This window comes from Myxocyprinus asiaticus, chromosome 38 (assembly GCF_019703515.2).
Source record: "Myxocyprinus asiaticus isolate MX2 ecotype Aquarium Trade chromosome 38, UBuf_Myxa_2, whole genome shotgun sequence".
Taxonomy (NCBI): Eukaryota; Metazoa; Chordata; class Actinopteri; order Cypriniformes; family Catostomidae; genus Myxocyprinus; species Myxocyprinus asiaticus.
In genome coordinates, this window is record NC_059381.1 from 2,143,926 (window position 1) to 2,166,527 (window position 22,602).

Below are 22,602 nucleotides of genomic sequence, written 5' to 3' on the forward strand. Positions count from 1 at the left end.
TTCACCCGAGTGTTTGTGTTTACTAAATAATTGTGTGTATGTTCATGTACCTCCACCAGCAGATCCACCACATCAGATGGCATTTTCTCGATGAGGATCTCAATGACTCGCAGGATCTCAGTTTTGGCTCGTGCGAGTGTTGTGGTGTGAACGTTCTGCTGCGACTGAGAACCCTGTGACTGCATCGCTGTGTGTCTGTGAACCTACACACACACACACACACAACACACGCACGACAGGTTACATTTCCTCATCTAACTCAATAAAAAACTGAATATATGAGAGAGAGATATTCCTGATAGTTAAATGGCCTGAAGACTAATATTTAAAATTGTGTACTTGTTGTACATACAGTACCTATGTCTCTATTTAGTGTATGTGAGTGTATTTGAGTATATTTATGTGTGTATATTTGCTTGCACACATGCTCTTGTATGTGTATTTTGCTGCATGTGTGTGTGTGTGTGTGTGTGTGTATGTGTGTGTGTGTGTGTGTGTTTGTCACCTCTCTTGCGATGGTGGTTATGAAGGCAGGCGGTCGTGCGGTAGCGATCAGGGAAAGGGCGTGACGGGCCGATCGAGCGGAATCAGCGGCCGGGCTCAGGGGCAAACCCATTGAGATGCTAAACACAGAAATATAGAGTCAAACCATCACATACACATTATAATGCATGTGCCTGGACAATGGAGTCACTCACACACATCACAGCACACACACACACACACACACACACACACACAAACACACCCACACTGATTTACATGTGAAAAGCGCCCCATGTTAACAAATCACCCCGTGTGTGTGAATATGTTTTAGGACACACAGAGAGTGTGATCAAAGCATGCGCTGTGACTTTAATGATCACGGTGACGTGTGACTAAAAACATGCTAACATGCGACAGCGCTGGAGCCCCACTGACCGTTGACTTGCTCCACCCCACATCAGAGAGAGAGAGAGAATGAACTAACCAGGTAAAGAAATAACCTGCCAGGTGATCAACAAATAACTTTCGGTAAATTTTTTTAACACTTCTAACTAACTTATTGACAATTTTTTTATATATAAATATATGTATAATAAATAAATGTAATAGTAAAAAAATAATTTAACTATAAAAATTACATAAAATTATCAATTAGAAATTAATAACATTTTAATAAAAAAATACATTAATCTGACCTTATTTTGCTCGATTTATTAGTGCATGTTTCTTAAAAAAAGAAATGTTTGTTTTCACCATCTTTCAATAAAATGTAATAACTTTCTGCCTCTATAAAACAACATTTCTTTTCTGCTGATGTCATCAAGGACGTGTGGGCGGGGAAAAACTATATTAACCAATATGATACCTTAATACTTTTCAAACTACACTACAAGTTGCTAACAAAAAGTAGCTAATTACATTTAAGCTGTTCAATAAATAATTTTAAATATAAAATAATCAGATGACATCATTTATTTTTGCAATCAATAATTTAATAATATCACCTTTTAGTTAGCTCTATATATTTAATTAGGGTGACAGTAATCAGTTAGGTTAAAACAATATTTATACTAAATATAATCTACATATTTTATTTAACTGAGTTGAACATATAGTGATAAACAGCAGCAATTATTTACATATTTCACTTCAAAAAAAGACCACAGTGACTTCTGGCAAAGTTCTTTTAAGACTTTGCAGTTGTTCAAGTGAATCAGTGAATCATTTATAGTTCATTTACATGAACCATCCGAACGAACCAACTCATTCATCAGTGCATGTTTTTAAAGAAAACATTTTTTTATCATCTTTCAATAAAATGTAATAACTTTTTCCACCTCTGAAACAACTTTTCTTTTCTGCTGATGTCATCAAGGTTGTGTGGGCGGGGAACAATAATATTACCAATTATATTATAACTTAATAAGGTTTAAACCATTTTTACACTAAATACAAACTAATAAAACTAGAAAACACGTATTGTATATAACTGATCGGAAATAGTGATAAACAGCATCAATGAATCAAATATTTAGTTTAAAACAAAGTCTGGCAAAGTCCCTTTAAGACCGGGTGGGGCTCAAGTGAATCAGTGAACCATTTATATTAACAGGTTAATTTACATGAACTGTCCGAATAAACCAACTCATTAAAAATGAATCGGAGTTCCTAACGGTAAATATAAGTGAATTGTTTATTTTACCGGTTCATTTACATGAACTGTCCAAACGAACCGACTCACTAAAAATGAATCGGAGTTCCTAACGGTAAATATAAGTGAACTGTTTATTTTACCGGTTCATTTACATGAACTGTCCAAACAAACCGACTCACTAAAAATGAATCGGAGTTCCTAACGGTAAATATAAGTGAATTGTTTATTTTACCGGTTCATTTACATGAACTGTCCAAACAAACCGACTCACTAAAAATGAATCGGAGTTCCTAACGGTAAATATAGGTGAATTGTTTATTTTACTGGTTAATTTACATGAGCTGTCCGAACGAACCAACTCACTAAAAATGAATCGGAGTTTCTAACGGTAAATGTAGGTGAATTGTTTATTTTACTGGTTCATTTACATGAGCTATCCAAACGAACCGACTCACTAAAAATGAATCGGAGTTCCTAACGGTAAATATAAGTGAATTGTTATTTTAACTGGTTCATTTACATGAACTGTCCAAATCATCCTTGGGAGCAACTTCCAAATGCCTGAAGGTACCACGTTCATCTGTACAAACAATAGCATGCAAGTATAAACACCATGGGAACACGCAGCCATTATAAACCAAAAGTGCAAATCAGTCCCAGAACAACAGCAAAGGACCTTGTGAAGATGCTGGAGGAAACAGGTAGACAAGTATCTATATCCACAGTAAAACGAGTCCTATATCGACATAGCCTGAAAGGCTGCTCAGCAAGGAAGAAGCCACTGCTCCAAAACTGCCATAAAAAAGCCAGACTACAGTTTGCAAGTGCACATGGGGACAAAGATCTTACTTTTTGGAGAAATGTCCTCTGGTATAATGAAACAAAAATTTAACTATTTGGCCATAAAGACCATCGTTATGTTTGGAGGAAAAAGGGTGAGGCTTGCAAGCCGAAGAACACCATCCCAACCGTGAAGCATGGGGGTGGCAGCATCATGTTGTGGGGGTGCTTTGCTGCAGGAGGGACTGGTGCACTTCACAAAATAGATGGCATCATGAGGAAGGAAAATTATGTGGATATATTGAAGCAACATCTCAAGACATCAGCCAGGAAGTTAAAGCTCGGTCGCAAATGGACAGTGACCCCAAGCATACCTCCAAAGTTGTGGCAAAATGGCTTAAGGACAACAAAGTCAAGGTATTGGAGTGGCCGACACAAAGCCCTGACCTCAGTCTTTGTGGGCAGAACTGAAAAAGCGTGTGTGAGCAAGGAAGCCTACAAACCTGACTCAGTTACACCAGTTCTGTCTGGAGGAATGGGCCAAAATTCCAGCAACTTATTGTGAGAAGCTTGTGGAAGGCTACCCAAAACATTTGACCCAAGTTAAACAATTTAAAGGCAATGCTACTAAATACTAACAAAGTGTATGTAAACTTCTGACCCACTGGGAATGTGATGAAAGAAATAAAAGCTGAAATAAATAATTCTGTCTACTATTATTCTGACATTTCACATTCTTAAAATAAAGTAGTGATCCTAACTGACCTAAGACAGGGAATGTTTTCTACGATTAAATGTCAGGAATTGTGAAAAACTGAGTTTAAATGTATTTGGCTAAAGTGTATGTAAACTTCTGACTTCAACTGTATCTACAAAACAAAGTTTGCATGGAGTCTGTACGTTAAGTGGTTTGAGCTGAATTAATTGCAGAAGTTTAATACGTAGTGTTCAAGGTTTAGAGCAAACCCTGAGCATGTGCGACCAATCGTAAGAAAGAGCTCAGATCTCCTCACTGAAAAGGGGATTATTTCTAAAATCATCCTGTCGAGACTCAATCCAACAAAAATGTCAATAAACTGTGTTCAAAGGCAGATAAAGTCGAGTTTATTCATGAATAACTCACGGATTTCCAGAGGAATGTAGAAGTTACGTAAACGCTCTTAATGCAGCTGGTCTCGTGTGTGATGTGTTTTAAATATTGAACAAGCCCTCTTGAAGACATTTAGACTTCTGCTTTGAAATGTTTAATGAAGACATTGATCGGAAGAACAAAGAAAAAATATATCTGCCTCGCCAAACTCAGATAACATGACTCAAGAAATCTTCACATGTTCTTCCTGGCCTGATTTCCACAAAGTTTGAGGTTGTTCACTGACGTTCAAAGCACAAAGTAAATGTGCAAAAAAATAAAATAAAAAATGAAAACAGAATAGGGGAGACTGGGGCTAGTTGTCACACGGGGAAGTTGTCACAAGGGCTGTATCTCAGTAACGATATGATTTGGAGTCAGAAGTCCAATTGTGCAAATGTGAAGGCAGATGTTGGTTTTAAACAGTTAAAAACGCTTTTAAATTAGAATCATTTTTCTGAATTCTTCCCTCCAAAGTAAATTTTAACTATCATCATGTTTTATTTATAGCTCGAGTAAACAAGCTAACATAATCAAACCACAGTGGCATACTTCAAGATGAGAGTCAACTATATTACAAAGAGATGTTTTTAGAATAAAGGTATTTTTCCATGATAATCAGATTTCCCCAAAGTTGAAGCAGGTTGTCACATTTTTTATCAGGGCATTTTACATTTAAATGAATGTATTGATTAAAAACAAAGGCTGTCAATTGATTAAAATTTTTAATTGAATTAATCGCAATTAATTGCATATATAAATATATGCTGAGAAAGCCCCTAAAATAAAAATAATTCAATATATAATGATTAAATAATTATAAATTAGATAATTCAAATGTGTTACATTATTGTGATCAATAGCATTGATAAGACAATATAAAAAGTGACTTTAGAATCCAATGTAATATTTATTTGCATATTATTGCACATAAGCCAATCATTGGCCTACAGTTCACAGCAATCCATTTTGTGACTGAATTTATCAATCAGTTCGAGATTTATTACGAGGACTTGTTTAAGGATGCGTCAATGTACACTTGCGTCAGATGGACGGTTTTGGAGCGTCTCACTTTGGTTCTGTCGTGTCATAAACATACAATTTTTAGGTCGCTGTGTCTTAGAAAAACACGTCTCGAGATCCCTAAATTCTGATTTGCGCTCCATCAAAATCGCGTCCTCGTGTTGTGCTGTCTGCTGAAGGGTTGGTTTGTTCTCTGTATAAGCTGCACATTGCCTGTACAGCTGAAGTTTCGCTTACTGCCCCCTGAAGAAAACAGCTGGTACATCAAACTTGAATTGCTCAGGAATATTCCTTATGGTCTGGGGACATGATTAATAGCATTTTTACCGCGTTATTTTTTATATAATTAATCGCACAGAATTAACACGTTAAATTGACAGCCCTTTTAAAAACACATTTTAATCATGTGTTTTAAATGTCATAAATGCATACAATTTATTAACTACAATATTTGTTGGCCAAAACAATATTTTGATATTTTCAGATATTGATATTTAATGATATTTTCATTAACTTTTGAAAGTTCCATTTCCCATTTTTGTTGATTCACAAATCATTTATGTGCTTCACAATTGTTTTACTTTTTTTTCTTCAATATTCACATAAGACCAACATCACTGATTTAATGGCAGGATTCACTGTGGCAACTTAAACTATATAGTGTGACAAAAAAAGGTCAACTTGTGTTCAATGACCTGCATCTTTTTTCCTGGGCAAGAACAGTGAAAATGTTCAATTGCTATTTTGTAGCCAAGACTTCAAGGTTTTTGTCAATACAGAAATTTAAAAATAAAACTACTCTGAGAAATATTCACCGGGAAAAAAAAAAAAGTGTGACAGCTAGACCCGGTAGTGTGTGTGTGTGTGTGTGTGTAAATGAGCGAATAAATGAGTGTCTCTGTCTTTATAGCCGTGAGCTCCCTCTTTCTGCCAATAGCTGATCAATCGCTTTGATCTCTGGAGCGATCAGCATAAAATATGAGCCAACAGAGAAAAGAGATCATGAATGATCGAGAGACATAGACAGAGAGAGGGAGAGAGAGCGACAGAGAGAGACATAGACAGAGAGAGGGAGAGTGAGAGAGAGAGAGAGAGAGAGAGAGAAAGAGAGAGACATAGAGAGGGAGAGAGATAGAGAGAGAGAGGGAGAGAGAGAAAAGAGAGAGAGAGAGATAGACAGAGAGAGAGAGAGGGGGAGAGAGCGATAGAGAGATAGACACAGACAGAGAGGGAGAGAGAGAGATAGACAGAGAGAGGGAGAGAGAGAAAAAAGAGAGAGAGAGACTTTGACTTTAACAACTCTTTATTCTCTAAGATTAATAAAACATAATTTCAAAAAATATATTCCCAAACAATAACAATAGATTAACCTTATCACATATAACATACCTACATTAACATCAATACATAAACATACACAAAAAATTCACATTAAATAAAATAAATAAAACAAATTTTTTTTTTTACAAATTTAGGAATAAAGTCTCCTCTTGAACAACTACACACAACACTTCTGCCTGTCCCCAAAACTCACTGAATGCAAACACATTTTTTGTTAATTTAAAAAAGCAAACTCTGCTTTAATCCTTACATACAAAAGCCTTTAAAATAAGTTCAGGTTCAGTCCTTCCACTATCCTTAAGCTTATTCTTTCTTGTAATCCATATTGCCGGCTTTGCTTCACCAATTAAAAAATGTATTAAAGAAATTATTTTTCTATCTGTGGCAACATTTTCAACACATTTACTTGTATTAGAGAGTTGTTAATTTGAATAATTTTTTATTGTTTAAATCTCTCTTTACTTGAAAAACAGAATTCCACACTTTCAATATTGATTTATAAAACAGAGAAAATCCTTCCATACCATATCTTTCAGGCTAATTAAAAATAAATTAAAATCATATTTAAAACAATTCATACTGCATAACAAGCTGTATCAGCCCAACAGATTTTTCCCAGAGTACAACAACTTCTGTGCTGTCTGCAGCCTGAAAGCCTTCATTCTGCTTTCTATATATATTAAGCCTTGTCCGCCTTCACTGACTGGTAAATATAAAATAGCAGATTTTACCCAGTGCTGACCTGACCAAAAGAAGTCATTTATTTTCTTTTGTAGTAAATGAACTACTTCATCAGGTGGATTCAAGACATTTAGTTTATACCAAAGTGCTGAAGCAGCTAGATTGTTTGCGACCAAAACTCTACCCCTAAATGATAACTGAGGCAGCACCCATGTTGTGATGACAAATGGTCACACATCTTATCATACATTCCTTCCCAGTTCTTCTGAATATATTTATCAGTTCCTAAATAAATACCCAGTATTTTCAGGCCTACTTTACCCCATTTCACACCTCCTGGTAAGACTGGTAGCTCTCCTCCAGACCAATTTCCTAAAATAAAACCTTCACTTTTTCCCCCGTTTACCTTTGCTAAAGTGGCATTTTCGTACTTCTTTAAAGCTTCCTTTAAAACAAACACATCTCTTTTGCTTTAATAAACACAGTGAAGTCATCAGCATAGGCAGAAAACTTAGGTTTAGCTTGTTGTCCTTCAATTAGAAAGCCATCCAAATTTTTTCCCAATTGATGAAGCAAAGGTTCGATGGCTAAAGAATAATCCTAACATTCCTGACAAAGGACAACCTTGTCTAATACCTCTACATACTGACACTGGTTGACTTAGCCCTCCTCCAACCTTTAACATTGTAGAAAAACCAGAATATAAGAGTTTGATCCATGACATAAAAAGATCACCAAAACCAAAAGCTTTAAGGGATCTAAACAAATAAAAGTGACTGACTCTATCAAATGCTTTTCTTAATATTATCACCATCCCTTTTTGCAATATCTATTATATCATGAACAAGAAAGATGTTATCCATTATAGTTCTGTCAGGAAGTTTGATAATCATTTACTATATGTACTATATGTGAAAGACATTTCGCTAAGATTTTATAGTCATTACACAAAATTGACACTGGTCTCCAGTTCTTTAAAAGACCAAGATCACCTTTCTTTGGTAACGAAGAGAAAACGGCTCTTCTACAGCTTGTTGGCAGTTCTTTTTTCCTGAAAGATGATTTAAAAACCTCAAGCAAATCATCTTTTAATAAGTCCCAAAACTGTTTATTAAATACGGCAGGAAGTCCATCAATTCCAAGTGCATGTCCAATGGATGGCTGATTAACAGCCTTTGTTATTTCATCAATATCAATTTCAAATTCCAGTTGATTCCTCTGTTTATCAGTCAACTTTGGTAAATCTTTAAAAAGGTCATTCATACAGCCAATATCACAAGAACCATTCGAAAAGAGTTCTGTATAAAAATCAATGGCCATTGTTCTCATTTCTTTAGGATTAGTTGTCACAGTTCCATCTGATTTCTGATCGACTTCCGTGCTCCTTCCCTCTTTTCAAAACTAAAAAAGAAAGAACTTGATGCATCCATCTCTCTCAGAGAAAGGAAGCGAGCTCTTACTAAAGCTCCCTTAGCTCATTCATGAAAAAGTGAGGCCAAAGCTTTCCTTTTTTCATTCAGTCTTTCAGTTGATTCATCATTTCGGTTAATTAGACTTCTTTCAATTGATTTGATTTCATTTTCCAATTCCATAACAGTTTTTTTAAAACAATAATTTGCATTGGCTGTATAATTTTGGCAAAAGATCCTGATGTGTGCTTTCCCTACATCCCACCAATGCACAACATCATCAAAATCAGTCTTTCGCCTTTTTCGCAGTTTTTCGGGAATCAGTCATTTTGCCCAAAATAAATGACATTTTTCACAAAAGCAAGCATCTTGTAGCAATTTTACATTAAAATGCCAATAATAACTATGACATCTTGTCTTTTGTAAATTAAAAACAATCAAACATAAATGATGATCTGTAAAACCATTGGGGTAAATACAGGCCTTTAAAATTCTATTACACCAGTCTTTATTAATGTAAAAACGATCTAACCTTGCAAAGTTGATGTGGTCACTTGAAGACTTACACCAAGTATATTGTTTTTCTACCGGATGTTGTACTCTCCAAACATCACACAAATCAAAATTGCTTCTTACATTATTTAAACAAGTAGCAGAAAGAGGACATGGTTCTTCTCCATTCCTATCTAAGGTCAAATCTAATGTACAATTCAAGTCACCACCCAAAACTAGACAAGCATTTTTATCATATTTCTCTAATTCACTTTGGCCATTTTTAAAGACCTTTATCCTTTCTGCTCCATTATTGGGTGCATAGACATTAACAAACACAAAAGAAAAACCCATTAAATTAACCTGAACATCCAAAACCCGACCTTTCTCTATTTCATCACTTGATACAAAAGTCGTACTAACAAAATAGCAACACCACCCTTAGTATTAGAGCCATGACTATAGAAATATGACCTCCCCACCACTTCCATTCTATCTCATTAGCTATGTCACTATGTGTCCCTTGTAAGAAAATTATGTCCATATCCTTATTTTCAATATAGTCTTTCAACACTGCTCTTCTTTTACCATCCCTTCCTCCATTAATGTTAATTGTTCCTATCTTAATACTCCCCATCGAAAGAAAGGAAAGATCAAGAAAGAAAAAAAAGATGGGTTAGCAAAAAGAAAGTCAGAGAATACACCCCAAGTGATTTCATCATTAAGGAGTTGTTAAATCTTTTTCAAGGGCCATTTTTCTTCTCAATTTCGTAATTTTTTTTTTTAATCTAAATCGTTTTCTTCTACTTAATTCATCATAGCTTGCGGTCTGTTGGATTTTCACAGCTGATTGCAAAACATTTTTTGCATCAGGGAATAATTCTCTAATCTCAATAGTTTTTCCAAACATCGCATCCAGGAAGTCATTAACCTAATTTACAGTATATAATTGATCTTCATCAAATTGAGAAAGAATATCTGATGCTTCTGAAAAGTGCATCCTCCATGTCATCTCGCTCATCAGTAATAATAGTTAACTGGGACAAAAATATCTGCCCAGTGTTTTGTGCATCATTTGTCACAACCTTTGGTAACTTAGCACGAAGACCCTCCTCATCTTTCATCAACACCTACACACGAATTTTCTCTCTTTTCAGTACAATTACCAACTACACTGCCAGTTGAGTTTCTTTTCTTCTGATTGCTCATCCCTTCATTTCCATTTTCATCTTTGTTTTTCCCATCAATTGTTGTTTTGTTTGGTTCCTTACTAATCTCTACATTTTCTCCATTCTGTACACTAGAAATGACTTCAATATCATTTGCATTACTTTCTAGGTGCGTTTTGTTGTGTGGGCAAGAGATCTTTTTATGTCCAACGTCTCCGCATTCGAAACATTTCAAATTTCCGGTACTCGCGTAAATCATGTATGATTTAGAAATATCTAGCGATGGTTGATCAAGAAACATAAACACCTGATGCCTAAAAGACAACACATGTTTCAATGTTTCATTCCTACCCCTCAATGGAATCATTTTCAATTCACTGGCCAGTTTTCCAAACCTCAACAATTCTTTTTCAATGTCACTGTTTAATATGAAGGGGGGCACATTAGAAATCGTGACTCTAACAGATTGTAACACAAGCAGGGAAACAACAGTAAATGCTCCATTCACTCAAACGCCAGTTTCAATAAGTTTACTCACCAAACTTTCATCTTTAAGGAAAACCACCACGGCTTTGTTCATCCTTGATGCTGAAATTATATTCACATATCCAATTTGTTCACCAACAGCGTCAAGCACGTCTTCCACATTAGAATCCGCGTCAGGTACACACCTGACTCCATGGCGGAGCGAGAGTGAGGCGACACCCCCACTTGGGTGAGCCTCCATCTCAGGCCTCTGCCACGAAGTCTAAAACTTCCCTAAACCGAAACGTATATTACACTCGAAATTAAATTCATCAATTTATACACAAAGCTAAACAAAAACAAAAACATAAAGAAAAAATAGGAAAAACCGAAAAAGTCTAGAAAATTAGTAGAAAAACCCAAATCACTCCTCTCACCCATTTGTTACTCCCATAACCCAAACTCCCAGCATGCAAAGCAAAAGAGAGAGAGAGAGAGAGAAAGAGAGAGAGAGAGAGAGAGAGAGAGAGATGTACATTTTGGAAATATCACTAGCTGGAATGAGCACGTCTGTTCATCAACAAAGTGTACACTGTTATTGGCTGATATCCATAATGTCACGATACTATTCGTAATGGCCGAAAAAAATGGTTTTTTTAATGACCGATGCCCAGAGAGCAGGGTGGCCAATAGGCCGATACAATGGTGGCTCAGCGGTTAAGGCTCTGGGTTACTGGCCAGAAGGTCGGGCGTTCAAGCCCCAGCACCGCCAAGATGCCACTGTTGGGCCCTTGAGCAAAGCCCTTGACCCTATCTGCTCCAGGGGCACCGTATCATGGCTGACCCTTAATTCATATATAATATTACAACTTACATCTGCACAGGCAAGTTAAATGCAGTCTGAATGCGTAACTTGCATTGTAAATACGCAGTGTCCTTAACCTTATAAAGTCGTGTGTATGACATATGACACACAACGTTTGATGGCTCCTGTTTCACTCTCTGTTCAAGCTGATGAGCCAAACAACCTATGGTATGTACATTTCACGTTTATGTCACCATCTAGTGGTTATTTGTGAAAAAAGTGGTTTCAATGTTTATATCGATCTATTTAAAATGGTGGCGGACTTGCGTGAAAAGTGATTCTTATGTTGGGATAAATGACAGCTTATTTTAATAAAGTAAAAGTGACAGTCATTATTATATTTTAAAGTGAGTATTTGCTGAATATAAGCAACTTGTGCTTGGTTAAAATTTTGAATATTATTTTATTGAAAACTCCTCTTTGAAATCCATGTATTAAATATGATCCAACAGGCTTTTGAGGAATATCTCTCAATCACCATTACATTACATTCATGCACACCACAAAAAACAATCAGAGCTCTGAAAATTCTGACATGTACATTTGATAAGATATATTTAAAGTGTGAACTAATATTTCAGTGTATTTTCATATATGCAGCGTGCTCTGTCATTATAAAGATCTCATTATTATGATGTCATCTTACCATAAGTTCCTGAGACCCAGCAGATAAAGTTTGACAATTTCCCTTTTTTAAATGTCAATATAGTGTTTGGTGCATAAAATACATATGATAAATATTGTTTATTTTGTATTTGATGTGCTGAATTGAACTGTGACACATTTCAATCCATATTAATAGAGTAAGGAGAGGAAGTTGTCATGGCCAAACTCTCAAACATTTGGTATCTCTGAAAAGCCCAGAGAGTCCTCTGATAATACCCCAAGATTTACCACTGTACAAAAACTACATAACAAATGTCCTACACAAAAATGAATTACTGGACCTCAGGAGGATAATGACGTTTAAAGCCAAATGGATCAAATATGATTTCTTTTTATAGTTTGTCTAATGGTACTAAAAACAGTTTAATGTAAAAAAAATTTTTTTTGAATTTTTCGGACAATTCTTTCTAATGTCAGGCTTCGTAAAATGAAAAATGAACAACACAGTAACTTGTAAAAAGTGGCTAATACTGTACTTCATTTTGTGCTATTCAGGAGCTCTGGTTTTCCAGATAGTTATGTTGATAAATCTTATGTTTAAATGTTTATACTGTACATTTTTCAAAACGTTTGAACATTTGGTTAAAGTTTAGTCTTTGGTTTTTTGCCATTTTCCACATTATTGTCAACTAAAATATGTTATTTTCATTGACTAAACTTACATGCCATTATAGTAACACTGAATTTAATGAAAGAATATGACACGGCGGAATGCTGACAAAATTTAAAAGACATTTTCGTTAAAAGACCAAAATTATGACGTAAATAACTGTGTGAAAATTATTATTACATTTTGGGTGAACTATTCCTTTAAGACAAAAACACAACTGGAGTCTCTGTCTGCCTCTCTCAAAACCGCACCTGTTATGGATTCCACAAAATATTCACCTCATACTCACCATTAAAATACAAAAAAACAGGGTAATCAATATCTGCCCTGGCCAAATAAACTCCGTAACTGTTGCAGACTGACAGCACTAACAAAAAAAAAAAGAGGAAACGGCACCGTCCACAAATGCTGTCTGTCTCATACTAAAGGTCTTCCTGCGCTGCTATATGGATTTGCCATTTGAAAACAACAGATAAAGTTGCCCTGCTTCAGTCGGGGGTCACAGCTACATACTGTATATTTCTCTTTCTTTCACTTCTGGCCTGTACATCCAGCACGCTGCGTGTCGTGTCTTTTTCTGGCCATAATAACGGCTGAAAAATGAATGCCATTTGGCTCTAACGGCATTAGCACGCGCTACACAAGAAATGCAGACATATTTGTACTCATAATAAATTTTTGGAGGGTCAGGTTTCACCTTAACGAGGTGAGCGAGGGCTGGGGGGGTTCCAAGCTGGACGGTAACCTTGTTTGAGGGGGTTTCAGCGTGGAGGTTAGCGTCCAGACGTATGGGTTTCCTCTTACGAGTCGAGGTCTTCTCCATCCTGAGGCCGAGACATCATTACATCATATTAATGGGCTCCAATCAGATTAAATCTGCCTCTCGTCTGTCGAGGGTGGGGGAGACGAGAGGCAGATTTAATCCAAAAACACGGGAAAAAAACCCGTCCAACCAGCTGTGAAGGATGTCAGATGCACATCGACCAAAGATCTTGGACATAGCCTGATTGGTCCCACTTTATATTAGGCATCTTTGATTATCATTTTAATGTTAGTACATTGTAGTTAGTGATTTGAAACAATGCTGCAAAAAAAAAGCAGAACCACCAAACTATCGATATCGGCAGAAGTTGTTCTAAATAATCGGTTACTGGTATCAGCACACAAATGCTTTAATGGTGGATACCTTATATAAATTAACATTAATTTAAACTGACTGAATACTGGTCACAACACTCTCGGAAGTCATTTAAGGGTTAAACTTCTGCCGCATCAAGTCACGTGACACAACAACATGGCATCCCGCGAACACGGGGAGAACATGCAAACTCCACACAGAAAGGATTACGGTTCTATTCATTAACATTAGTAAATGCATTACTATATTTACTGTGCATTATCACACTGAGAATCAATTAGTTCATCCAAAAGCTGAAAAATGTTGCTTTCAGAAGGTTTATATGGAGTTAGGATGAAAATAAGGTGCATTTCAAACTGTTCTGAGACCAGTGCAGACAGACCGCACACTGGAGGTTTGTTTTTTTTCTCCCCAATTTGGAATTCCCAAAGCGCTCTAAGTCCTCGGGGGTGGCGTAGTGACTCGCCTCAATCTGGGTGGTGGAGGACGAATCTCAGTTGCCTCCGCCAATCCGTGCATCTTATCACATGGCTTGTTGTGCGCGTTACCGCGGAGACGTAGTGCATGTGGAGGCTTCACGCTATTCTCCACGGCATCCACGCACAACTCACCACGCGCCCCACCGAGAGCGAGAACCACATTATAGCGACCACGAGGAGGTTACCCCATGTGACTCTACCCTCCCTAGCAACCGGGCCAATTTGGTTGTTAGGAGACCTGACTGGAGTCACTCAGCACGCCCTGGATTTGAACTTGCGACTCCAGGGGTGGTAGTCAGCGGCTTTACTTGCTGAGCTACCCAGGCCCCCAGCACACTGGATGTTAAGTCATTCACTAAATAGGGAGCAAGGGAGCATCCTATAGCTCTCTATGAAGCTAAGTGCATTCACTCCTAAAATCGGATCAAAAGTTCAGTTTCAGGCTGCAGATGATGTTTGGATCACTCAACATGTTTGACAGACATACTTTGGAAAACAATGAAATTAGGAAACTGCAAGCATGGGTTCAAACGAGAAAAGATTAGTGTAGATGTGGCCTAAAATAAAAATAAATCACAGAGAAAATGACTTCAGTTGTCATATTTGTAATAAATGTAGGACTGAAGTTGGAATGCCACATTTAATTAAAATCCCATATTGAAAACGAATGAAAATGTCCCGGCATACTATATATGAAAGCGAAGAATGAACGGGTGCGATGTCATTTAGAAGAAAATCTCGCCAAAACGGAAGTGATTGTTTCAGTGATTCTCAACAGCTCTACAGCACAAACTTTTAGGAAAACCTCTAACCGGATGCTAAACACCTTCTGACTGCCATTGGTCAACGGCATCGGTAGGTGTGACCTAGAGCTCCACCTACTTTGAGGCTGAAAGCTAATTCCCATTCAGTCAGTTAAGATCAGTCAACACAAGAACACATCGGAGTTGTTAGAGAGCTGGTGCAAACTTACCATTTTCTAAGAACATGTCATGCAATCTTTTTCTTAAATTAGTCTACAAAAGGAAATAAAATCTTCTCAATTATTATAAGTGCCGATTCACTCATGTGCCATTCACCCATCTGCCCATAGTATGATAATACATTTCTTATCATCATTCTTTTGTGTGTATTCTGCCCATTAACACTCTTTTAAACACCCATTTTTGCAGTAGTATCGGTGTCATCATAAACTACAATAACAGAGTGTAATCGGCGTATATTATGGCTGCGAATGGCATGTTAGCGCATTAGCGCCATAAATGCAGAATGTAAACATTACAAATTAGTAGAGCTGTCAAAAGTAACACATTAACGCAGTTCAAAGCGGTGCTGACGCCCTGGCACCAATCATGAACATGGCTTCACTATTGCTGTAACAAAGCTGATAGCCACAGGCGGATAAATATTGTGGAAGATGAGAGTTTAATATATTTAATGCCTATTGTTATGAATATGCAACCTATGTGGGGACTTCTTCTTTCAAAGAATATTTTATATTTTAGCACATTTATCTTTATACCATTGAAGGCTTTGTCTGGAAAATGTTAACAAAGCATTATATTGTTACAAATTGTTTTGTTTTCTTTCGTAAGAAGGAAATAAATGCATTTTGACTGGAAAAGAAGAGTATATAGAGTCAAATTTCAGCACTTTCAAAATCTGCAATTAATCGCGATTAACTACGAAAAATGATGCAATTAATTGCGGTTAAAATATTTAATCGACAAATTACAAATTATCTACTGCACAGCGTTCTTTTACTGATCTTGTGTGAACTCATAGAATAAGGCATTAAGTCACTGATAACACATTTTAATATATAACATTAAAGTTTTACATGTAGTCTTGAGCGTCCTCATATTTATATGTTCCTCTAATCGCTTCCTACAGTGGCGTGACCGGTGTCTGAATGTTCGCAAACAGTATGTCGTTGCTCAGCTGTTTCGAACTTTTTTTTGGCTCTGAGCGAAGAATGAAGAAGTTCTCTGTAAGTATGCTGAGTGCACTTTTCTGGTCCGTAGCAATCACATTAGTGTGAAAATACCCTTATTCTGAATGTTTTGTATGTTGTCTCACTTGGACAGTTGTTTCTCAGCGTCGGCGCAGAGCTCCAGCAGACCCATGAGAACAGCCGACACGTCCATATACGGCTCCCACACCGTGAACCCTCGACCAATCAGATCGATCGCTGTACGACGGATGGTGCTGTGAGGGGGCAATCTGGGACTCGAAGGTTGTAGAAGAAGAAACGTCAATGCTTTACCTGAGAGAGAGAGAGAGAGAGAGAGAGAGAGTTATTAATACCCACACTGCTGGTGTATTGACTAGAGCAGTTATAAAGGTCTGCAGGTGGTCAAATTGATGCTAAGCTAATGTAGCTGCAGCCCAAATGCTAATACATCTAACACACATACATGACTACAGGGTGAAACAATATACTGGGTATTAAAGGTGGGGGCAAAGCCTGATGTTTACTCTCATTTGGCTCATTTGGTGAGTGTTAATTCTGGACACTGAAAATATAACCACAAAAAATAAGAGTAAGATATTCACGAGGGGCTTCTTCACATGACTGCAGGCCTCTATTAGTCAAAAACAACCGCACATGCGGTGTCCATGGCAACCATTGATACGTATGGAAGGGGGAAAGGGAGAGGTCACCTCACATGTGACCTGACACACACACACACAACACACACACACTTGAGTAAAGAGACAGTTCAAGTGAATTAGGTGTGCTGGTGTCTTCATACACATTAAAACAAACCATATAACTGAATTAAATCACATGATATCTTAAAGTCAACATGAATTCAAAAGTGACTATTTACTTTCTTAAAAAACACCTTTGGTCTATTTGTGCATGACTCATAAGTGTGTATTATTCTAAAGATACAAAACTTAAAATGTAATAACTTTCACTCTGAAATGACTGCTGCTGTCATCAAGGCCTTGTGGGTGGGGGAAAATATATTAACCAATAATATTAAAGCCAAACATTTAAAATCATCCAACATCCAATCAAATCCTGAAAGTTAAAAGAAAAAGAAAGAAAAAGAAAGAAAAATAAGAAAGTAAGAACAAAAAAGAAAGATAGAAAAAAGGAAAGGAGGTAAGAAAGAAGTAAAAAAAAAGACAGAAAGAAAGAAAGAAAGAAAAAGACAGAAAGAAATAAGGAAGGGAAGAAAGAAGGAAGTTTTTGTGACAGATGGCAAGCAGAGAGATGGGCAGCTCTGAGGAGAGAATAAAAACACAGTGAAGGAAGACAAAAGTGTGTGCGTGTGAGAGTCTGTGTCTGTGTGTGTGTGTGTGTGTGTGTGTGTTGGTGTGCGTGCGTGCGTGCATGTGTGTGCGTGAGTGTGTCTGTGTGTGTTTGTGTGTGCGTGTGAGTCTGTGTCTGTCTGTGTGTGAGTGTGTGTCTGTATGAGTGTGTGTGAGTCTGTGTCACACTCACACAGACACACAGACACACACACACACACACACACACACACGCATGCACACACGCACACGCACGCACGCGCACGCACACCAACACACACACACACAAACACGCACACACGCACACACACACGCACACGCACGCACACGCACACACAAACACACAAACACACACACACAGAAACGCACACACACAGAAGCGCACACACACAGAAGCGCACACACACAGAAGCGCACACACACAGAAGCGCACACACACACGCACGCACGCACGCACACGCACACACAAGCACACACACACTCACACACACAAACACACACAGACACACACACAGACAGACACACAGACAGACACACAGACAGACACACAGACAGACACACACACGCACACACAAACACAAACACAAACACACACACACACACACACACACACACACACACACACAGTAAACCTGTCGCACATCAGTTGATCTGATCAATGTTTATGTTGTTTGTGATAGATAACTGCTTAATAATTACAGACACAATTATCTGCCACATGCCTGAATTTTTCCGTGTCTGCTCTCGCGCCTGTGGCCACGGCAACATGTCGCTGGGTAATTACCACGGCAACAGAGAACAATGAGATGAGGTAATTGATGTGGACAGTTTCCAGCCGACCCTATCTGTGTGTGTGTGTGTGTGTGTGTGTGTGTTCAGGTATGTGCCGGATTGCATTTACAATTACTAATTCAGTTTCACAGTAATATGTTTTGCATAAAGAACATGAAGCCTACATTTAGGACCATTAAGATTTTTTAAAATCATTTTCAGGAAACGTATGCACATTTTACCCCCCAAATTCTCATTACCGTAACACATCCGGACATTTGAATATAAGCTCAACTTGTACTGAACCCGGAAATTTCTTTTAATGGCCGTAAACACAGCTTACTATATGAAAAATAAGATTTCTTGTTTGTTTTGATTTTGGAGTTAAATATACCATTTTCTTGACATGTTTTGTCAGAATCACCGCTTTAATAAGTTCAGTTCTGAAAATATCTGCATTAGTGTTGGTCAAACTAATTCTCTCATCTATCTCTCAGTTGGATAACGCTGATCAGGATTCACACAGACACGCTCACAGGAAGCATTGATCTGAACTCGGGGTCTCTGGTTGTGACCGGACTCATCCCTCCTGTCATTTTCTCACGCATCAAACCTCACCGCACCCTGAACCGCAGCACCCCGCTTCCTCCAAGCACACCAGGGATTCTGTGCCTTTGTTCTGTGCAGTAGAAGCGTGTTACAGATGCCGTGTTGACTTTAAAAGAAGTGGAGTTTGTAGACTAAGCATACACATCACTCTGAATAATCCGCACTTTGATTCCGGAACGCTGCGGCAGAAATCCATTGGCTGTGGAAGTCGAGATGTGTAACTTTAAACTTAAACACTCCACTTCACTGATGCTCTTAAACGCTCCAAACAAACTCACTCGGCAGGGATCAGCAAATTAAATCTCCTGTCAAGCTTTAGTCGTGTTTACTTGATTAAAATATCTGTGCGTGCACCGATCACCAACACGAACAACCGAAGTATATAAATAAGAAATGTAAGCGATATAAGCAACAAACAAAACACTACATTTAACAATTTTTGGGTTGATATAAATTAATAAACAGTATATCACGATATACGCAACGTCTGAAAAAAATAACGAAAGTTCCTTTTAATTAGAATAATGTCCAAATTAATAGTAGATTTTACATATTTGAAAAACTTTTTTTAATTATTATTATTTCTGTACATTAGAACGAAACAAGTATTTTAGTAAAGCACTAATTATTAAAAATACTATTTTATCTGTTATATTTCTACCGTTTGTTTTTCAATTAAAGAAAAAAAATCTTTCTTTAGTTAAACATAAAAATAATGTAAATAACGCAAAATAATGCAAAGTAACTAATGATGGATAAAAAAAGATCTGTCCAGGTAACATAACATAATGCCGTTTTGCATAACCACATGTTATGACCCCTTTTTGTCTAGGGGTGATAGGGGTATAACATTAAATAAAAGATGGAAACTATTATAAGTACTTGGAGACAACAAACCAAGGTAATGGTGCAAAACAAGAATGTTTATTAAGCACACGGGTGTTTACAGTGAAAGAGAGCAAATTAATGGGTTTGAAAATATTTACAATATATACAAAGTCAGGACTGATACAAAAACACATGAACAGAGGGGGAAAAGGGCACGGGCGGTGCCTAAGCAAATAAATAATCAAAACAAAACAGTCTGGCTAAAGTTATACCTCTGAACTAACTATTACCAGTACAAAGAGAAAAGAATAAATTTTTTTGCGATGTGACATTATTTTCATGACAATTCTACGGAGCCCCTTATTGCGAGGGAACGCACAACTATTGCGAGAGAACGCACAACTATTGCGAGGGAACTAAAAACTATTGCGAAGAAACACACAACTATTGCGAGGGAATGCACAACTATTGCGAGGGAACTAAAAACTATTGCGAGGGAATGCACAACTATTACGAGGGAACGCACAACTATTGCGAGGGAACGCACAACTACTGCGAGAACGCACAACTATTGCGAGGGAACTAAAAACTATTGCGAGGGAACGCACAACTATTGCGAGGGAATGCACAACTATTGCGAGGGAACATAAAACTATTGCGAGGGAACGCATAACTATTGCGAGAGAACGCACAACTATTGCGAGGGAACGTAAAACTAATGCGAGGGAACGCACAACTATTGCGAGGGCACATAAAACTATTGCGAGGGAACTCAAAACTATTGTGAGGGAACGTAAAACTTATTGCGAGGGAACTCAAAACTATTGCGAGGGAACTAAAAACTATTGCGAGAGAACGCACAACTATTGCGAGGGAACTAAAAACTATTGCGAGGGAACGCACAACTATTGCGAGGGAACTAAAAACTATTGCGAGGGAACTAAAAACTATTGCGAGAGAACGCACAACTATTGCGAGGGAACTAAAAACTATTGCGAGGGAACGCACAACTATTGCGAGGGAATGCACAACTATTGCGAGGGAACTAAAAACTATTGCGAGGGAACGCACAACTATTGCGAGGGAACTAAAAACTATTGCGAGGGAACGCACAACTATTGCGAGGGAATGCACAACTATTGCGAGGGAACATAAAACTATTGCGAGGGAACGCACAACCATTGCGAGGGAATGCACAACTATTGCGAGGGAACTAAAAACTATTGCGAGGGAACGCACAACTATTGCGAGGGAACCTAAAACTATTGCGAGGGAACGTAAAACTATTGCGAGGGAACGTAAAACTATTGCGAGGGAACCTAAAACTATTGCGAGGGAACGTAAAACTATTGCGAGGGAACCTAAAACTATTGCGAGGGAACGTAAAACTATTGCGAGGGAACGCACAACTATTGCGAGGGAACGCAAAACTATTGCGAGGGAACGTAAAACTATTGCGAGGGAACGCACAACTATTGCGAGGGAATGTAAAACTATTTAGAGGGAACGTAAAACTAATGCGAGGGAACGCACAACTATTGCGAGGGAACATAAAACTATTGCGAGGGAACTCAAAACTATTGCGAGGGAACGTAAAACTTATTGCGAGGGAACTCAAAACTATTGCGAGGGAACTCAAAACTATTGCGAGGACACGCAAAACTATTTCACACACACACACACACTATCTCTGTCCTCTTAGAGGCTCCGTATTTTTTCAGTACATTACAATGAAACAACTTTATCAGTAAAGTACTAATTACTAAAATACAATTTTATCTATGATATTTGTGCAGAATTTGTTTCATCAGGCTCATTTAAAAAAAACAAATTGGTGTTGTTGGTACAAGTGTTTGCAACTATTGTGCCATTATTTTAATTAGCTACCACTTAATCCACCTTTAAAAAAAATTCGGTCAGACTTATTTTTTCCGTGTGCCATTTACCTCATGCACAGTCGATCGCTCAGCCTATCAAAGTATTCTCTTTTGACCGTGAGCCCAAAAGGACATGCAAAGACGTGGACTGTCTCGATGCTGATCACTGTGCGAAAGACCATGCCGACATGCGGAAAACAACGATGTATATTTCGGTTCATGGCCAGAATAAGCTGCCATGTAGACTTGATGCTGATAGTTAAAATTCTGGCTTCACAAGTCTAAATGAAAAAAATGTGCAGTTAAGTCTCATGGACATTATCGCAGATCAGACAGAGACCTCACTTCACCTCACTTCCTGTCTAGAAGGGAAACAGGAAGTTGGCGATGATGCCCATAATGGACACCCAAGAGGGAAAATCACTTCATCCACATGGAGTAAATGTATTGTATGCAGCACACGGGCCGCCCAAATGTGTTCAGTCCATTTATTCAGAGTAGACATCTTTGTTTAAGACTTGACTTGGTTGAAATGGATAAATTAATATTGACAAAACATCAACCAGGCTAATGAGTGGTTAGTCAAGGCAATAAACATGCCGCATTAAAGGCCGGGCCACAGGAAGCTAATTAGGGTGTGAAAGAAAGATAGAGAGAGTGCTTTTAACCATTTAGCTCAAACACCCATATGCATTTTACTGGAAGCTGTCGTACACAAACACTTACACACCCTTCTACATCCCTTGACACACTCAAATACTGAGATTTTGCAGTATATTTATGCGACTATTAGTGAGCAGAACTTCACGTTATTTACATGCGAGAGCTACAAGAACTCAAATTCCAATTAAAAACTGATAATAAAT

The 22,602-nt window shown here is 37.7% G+C and overlaps 1 protein-coding gene across 3 annotated transcripts in view; it reads right to left on the minus strand.

Moving 5' to 3' along the window:
- LOC127429231 (WD repeat-containing protein 7-like) overlaps positions 1 to 22,602 on the minus strand; it is a 157,041-nt gene that overhangs the window by 16,052 nt on the left and 118,387 nt on the right. For all 3 annotated transcript variants that reach the window (XM_051678125.1, XM_051678124.1, XM_051678123.1), the window contains 3 exons: positions 16,467 to 16,653; positions 506 to 623; positions 51 to 203 (listed from right to left, as the gene is read on the minus strand). In XM_051678125.1, coding sequence (XP_051534085.1) covers positions 51 to 203; positions 506 to 623; positions 16,467 to 16,653 — 458 coding nt within the window. The remainder of the gene's footprint in view (positions 1 to 50; positions 204 to 505; positions 624 to 16,466; positions 16,654 to 22,602) is intronic.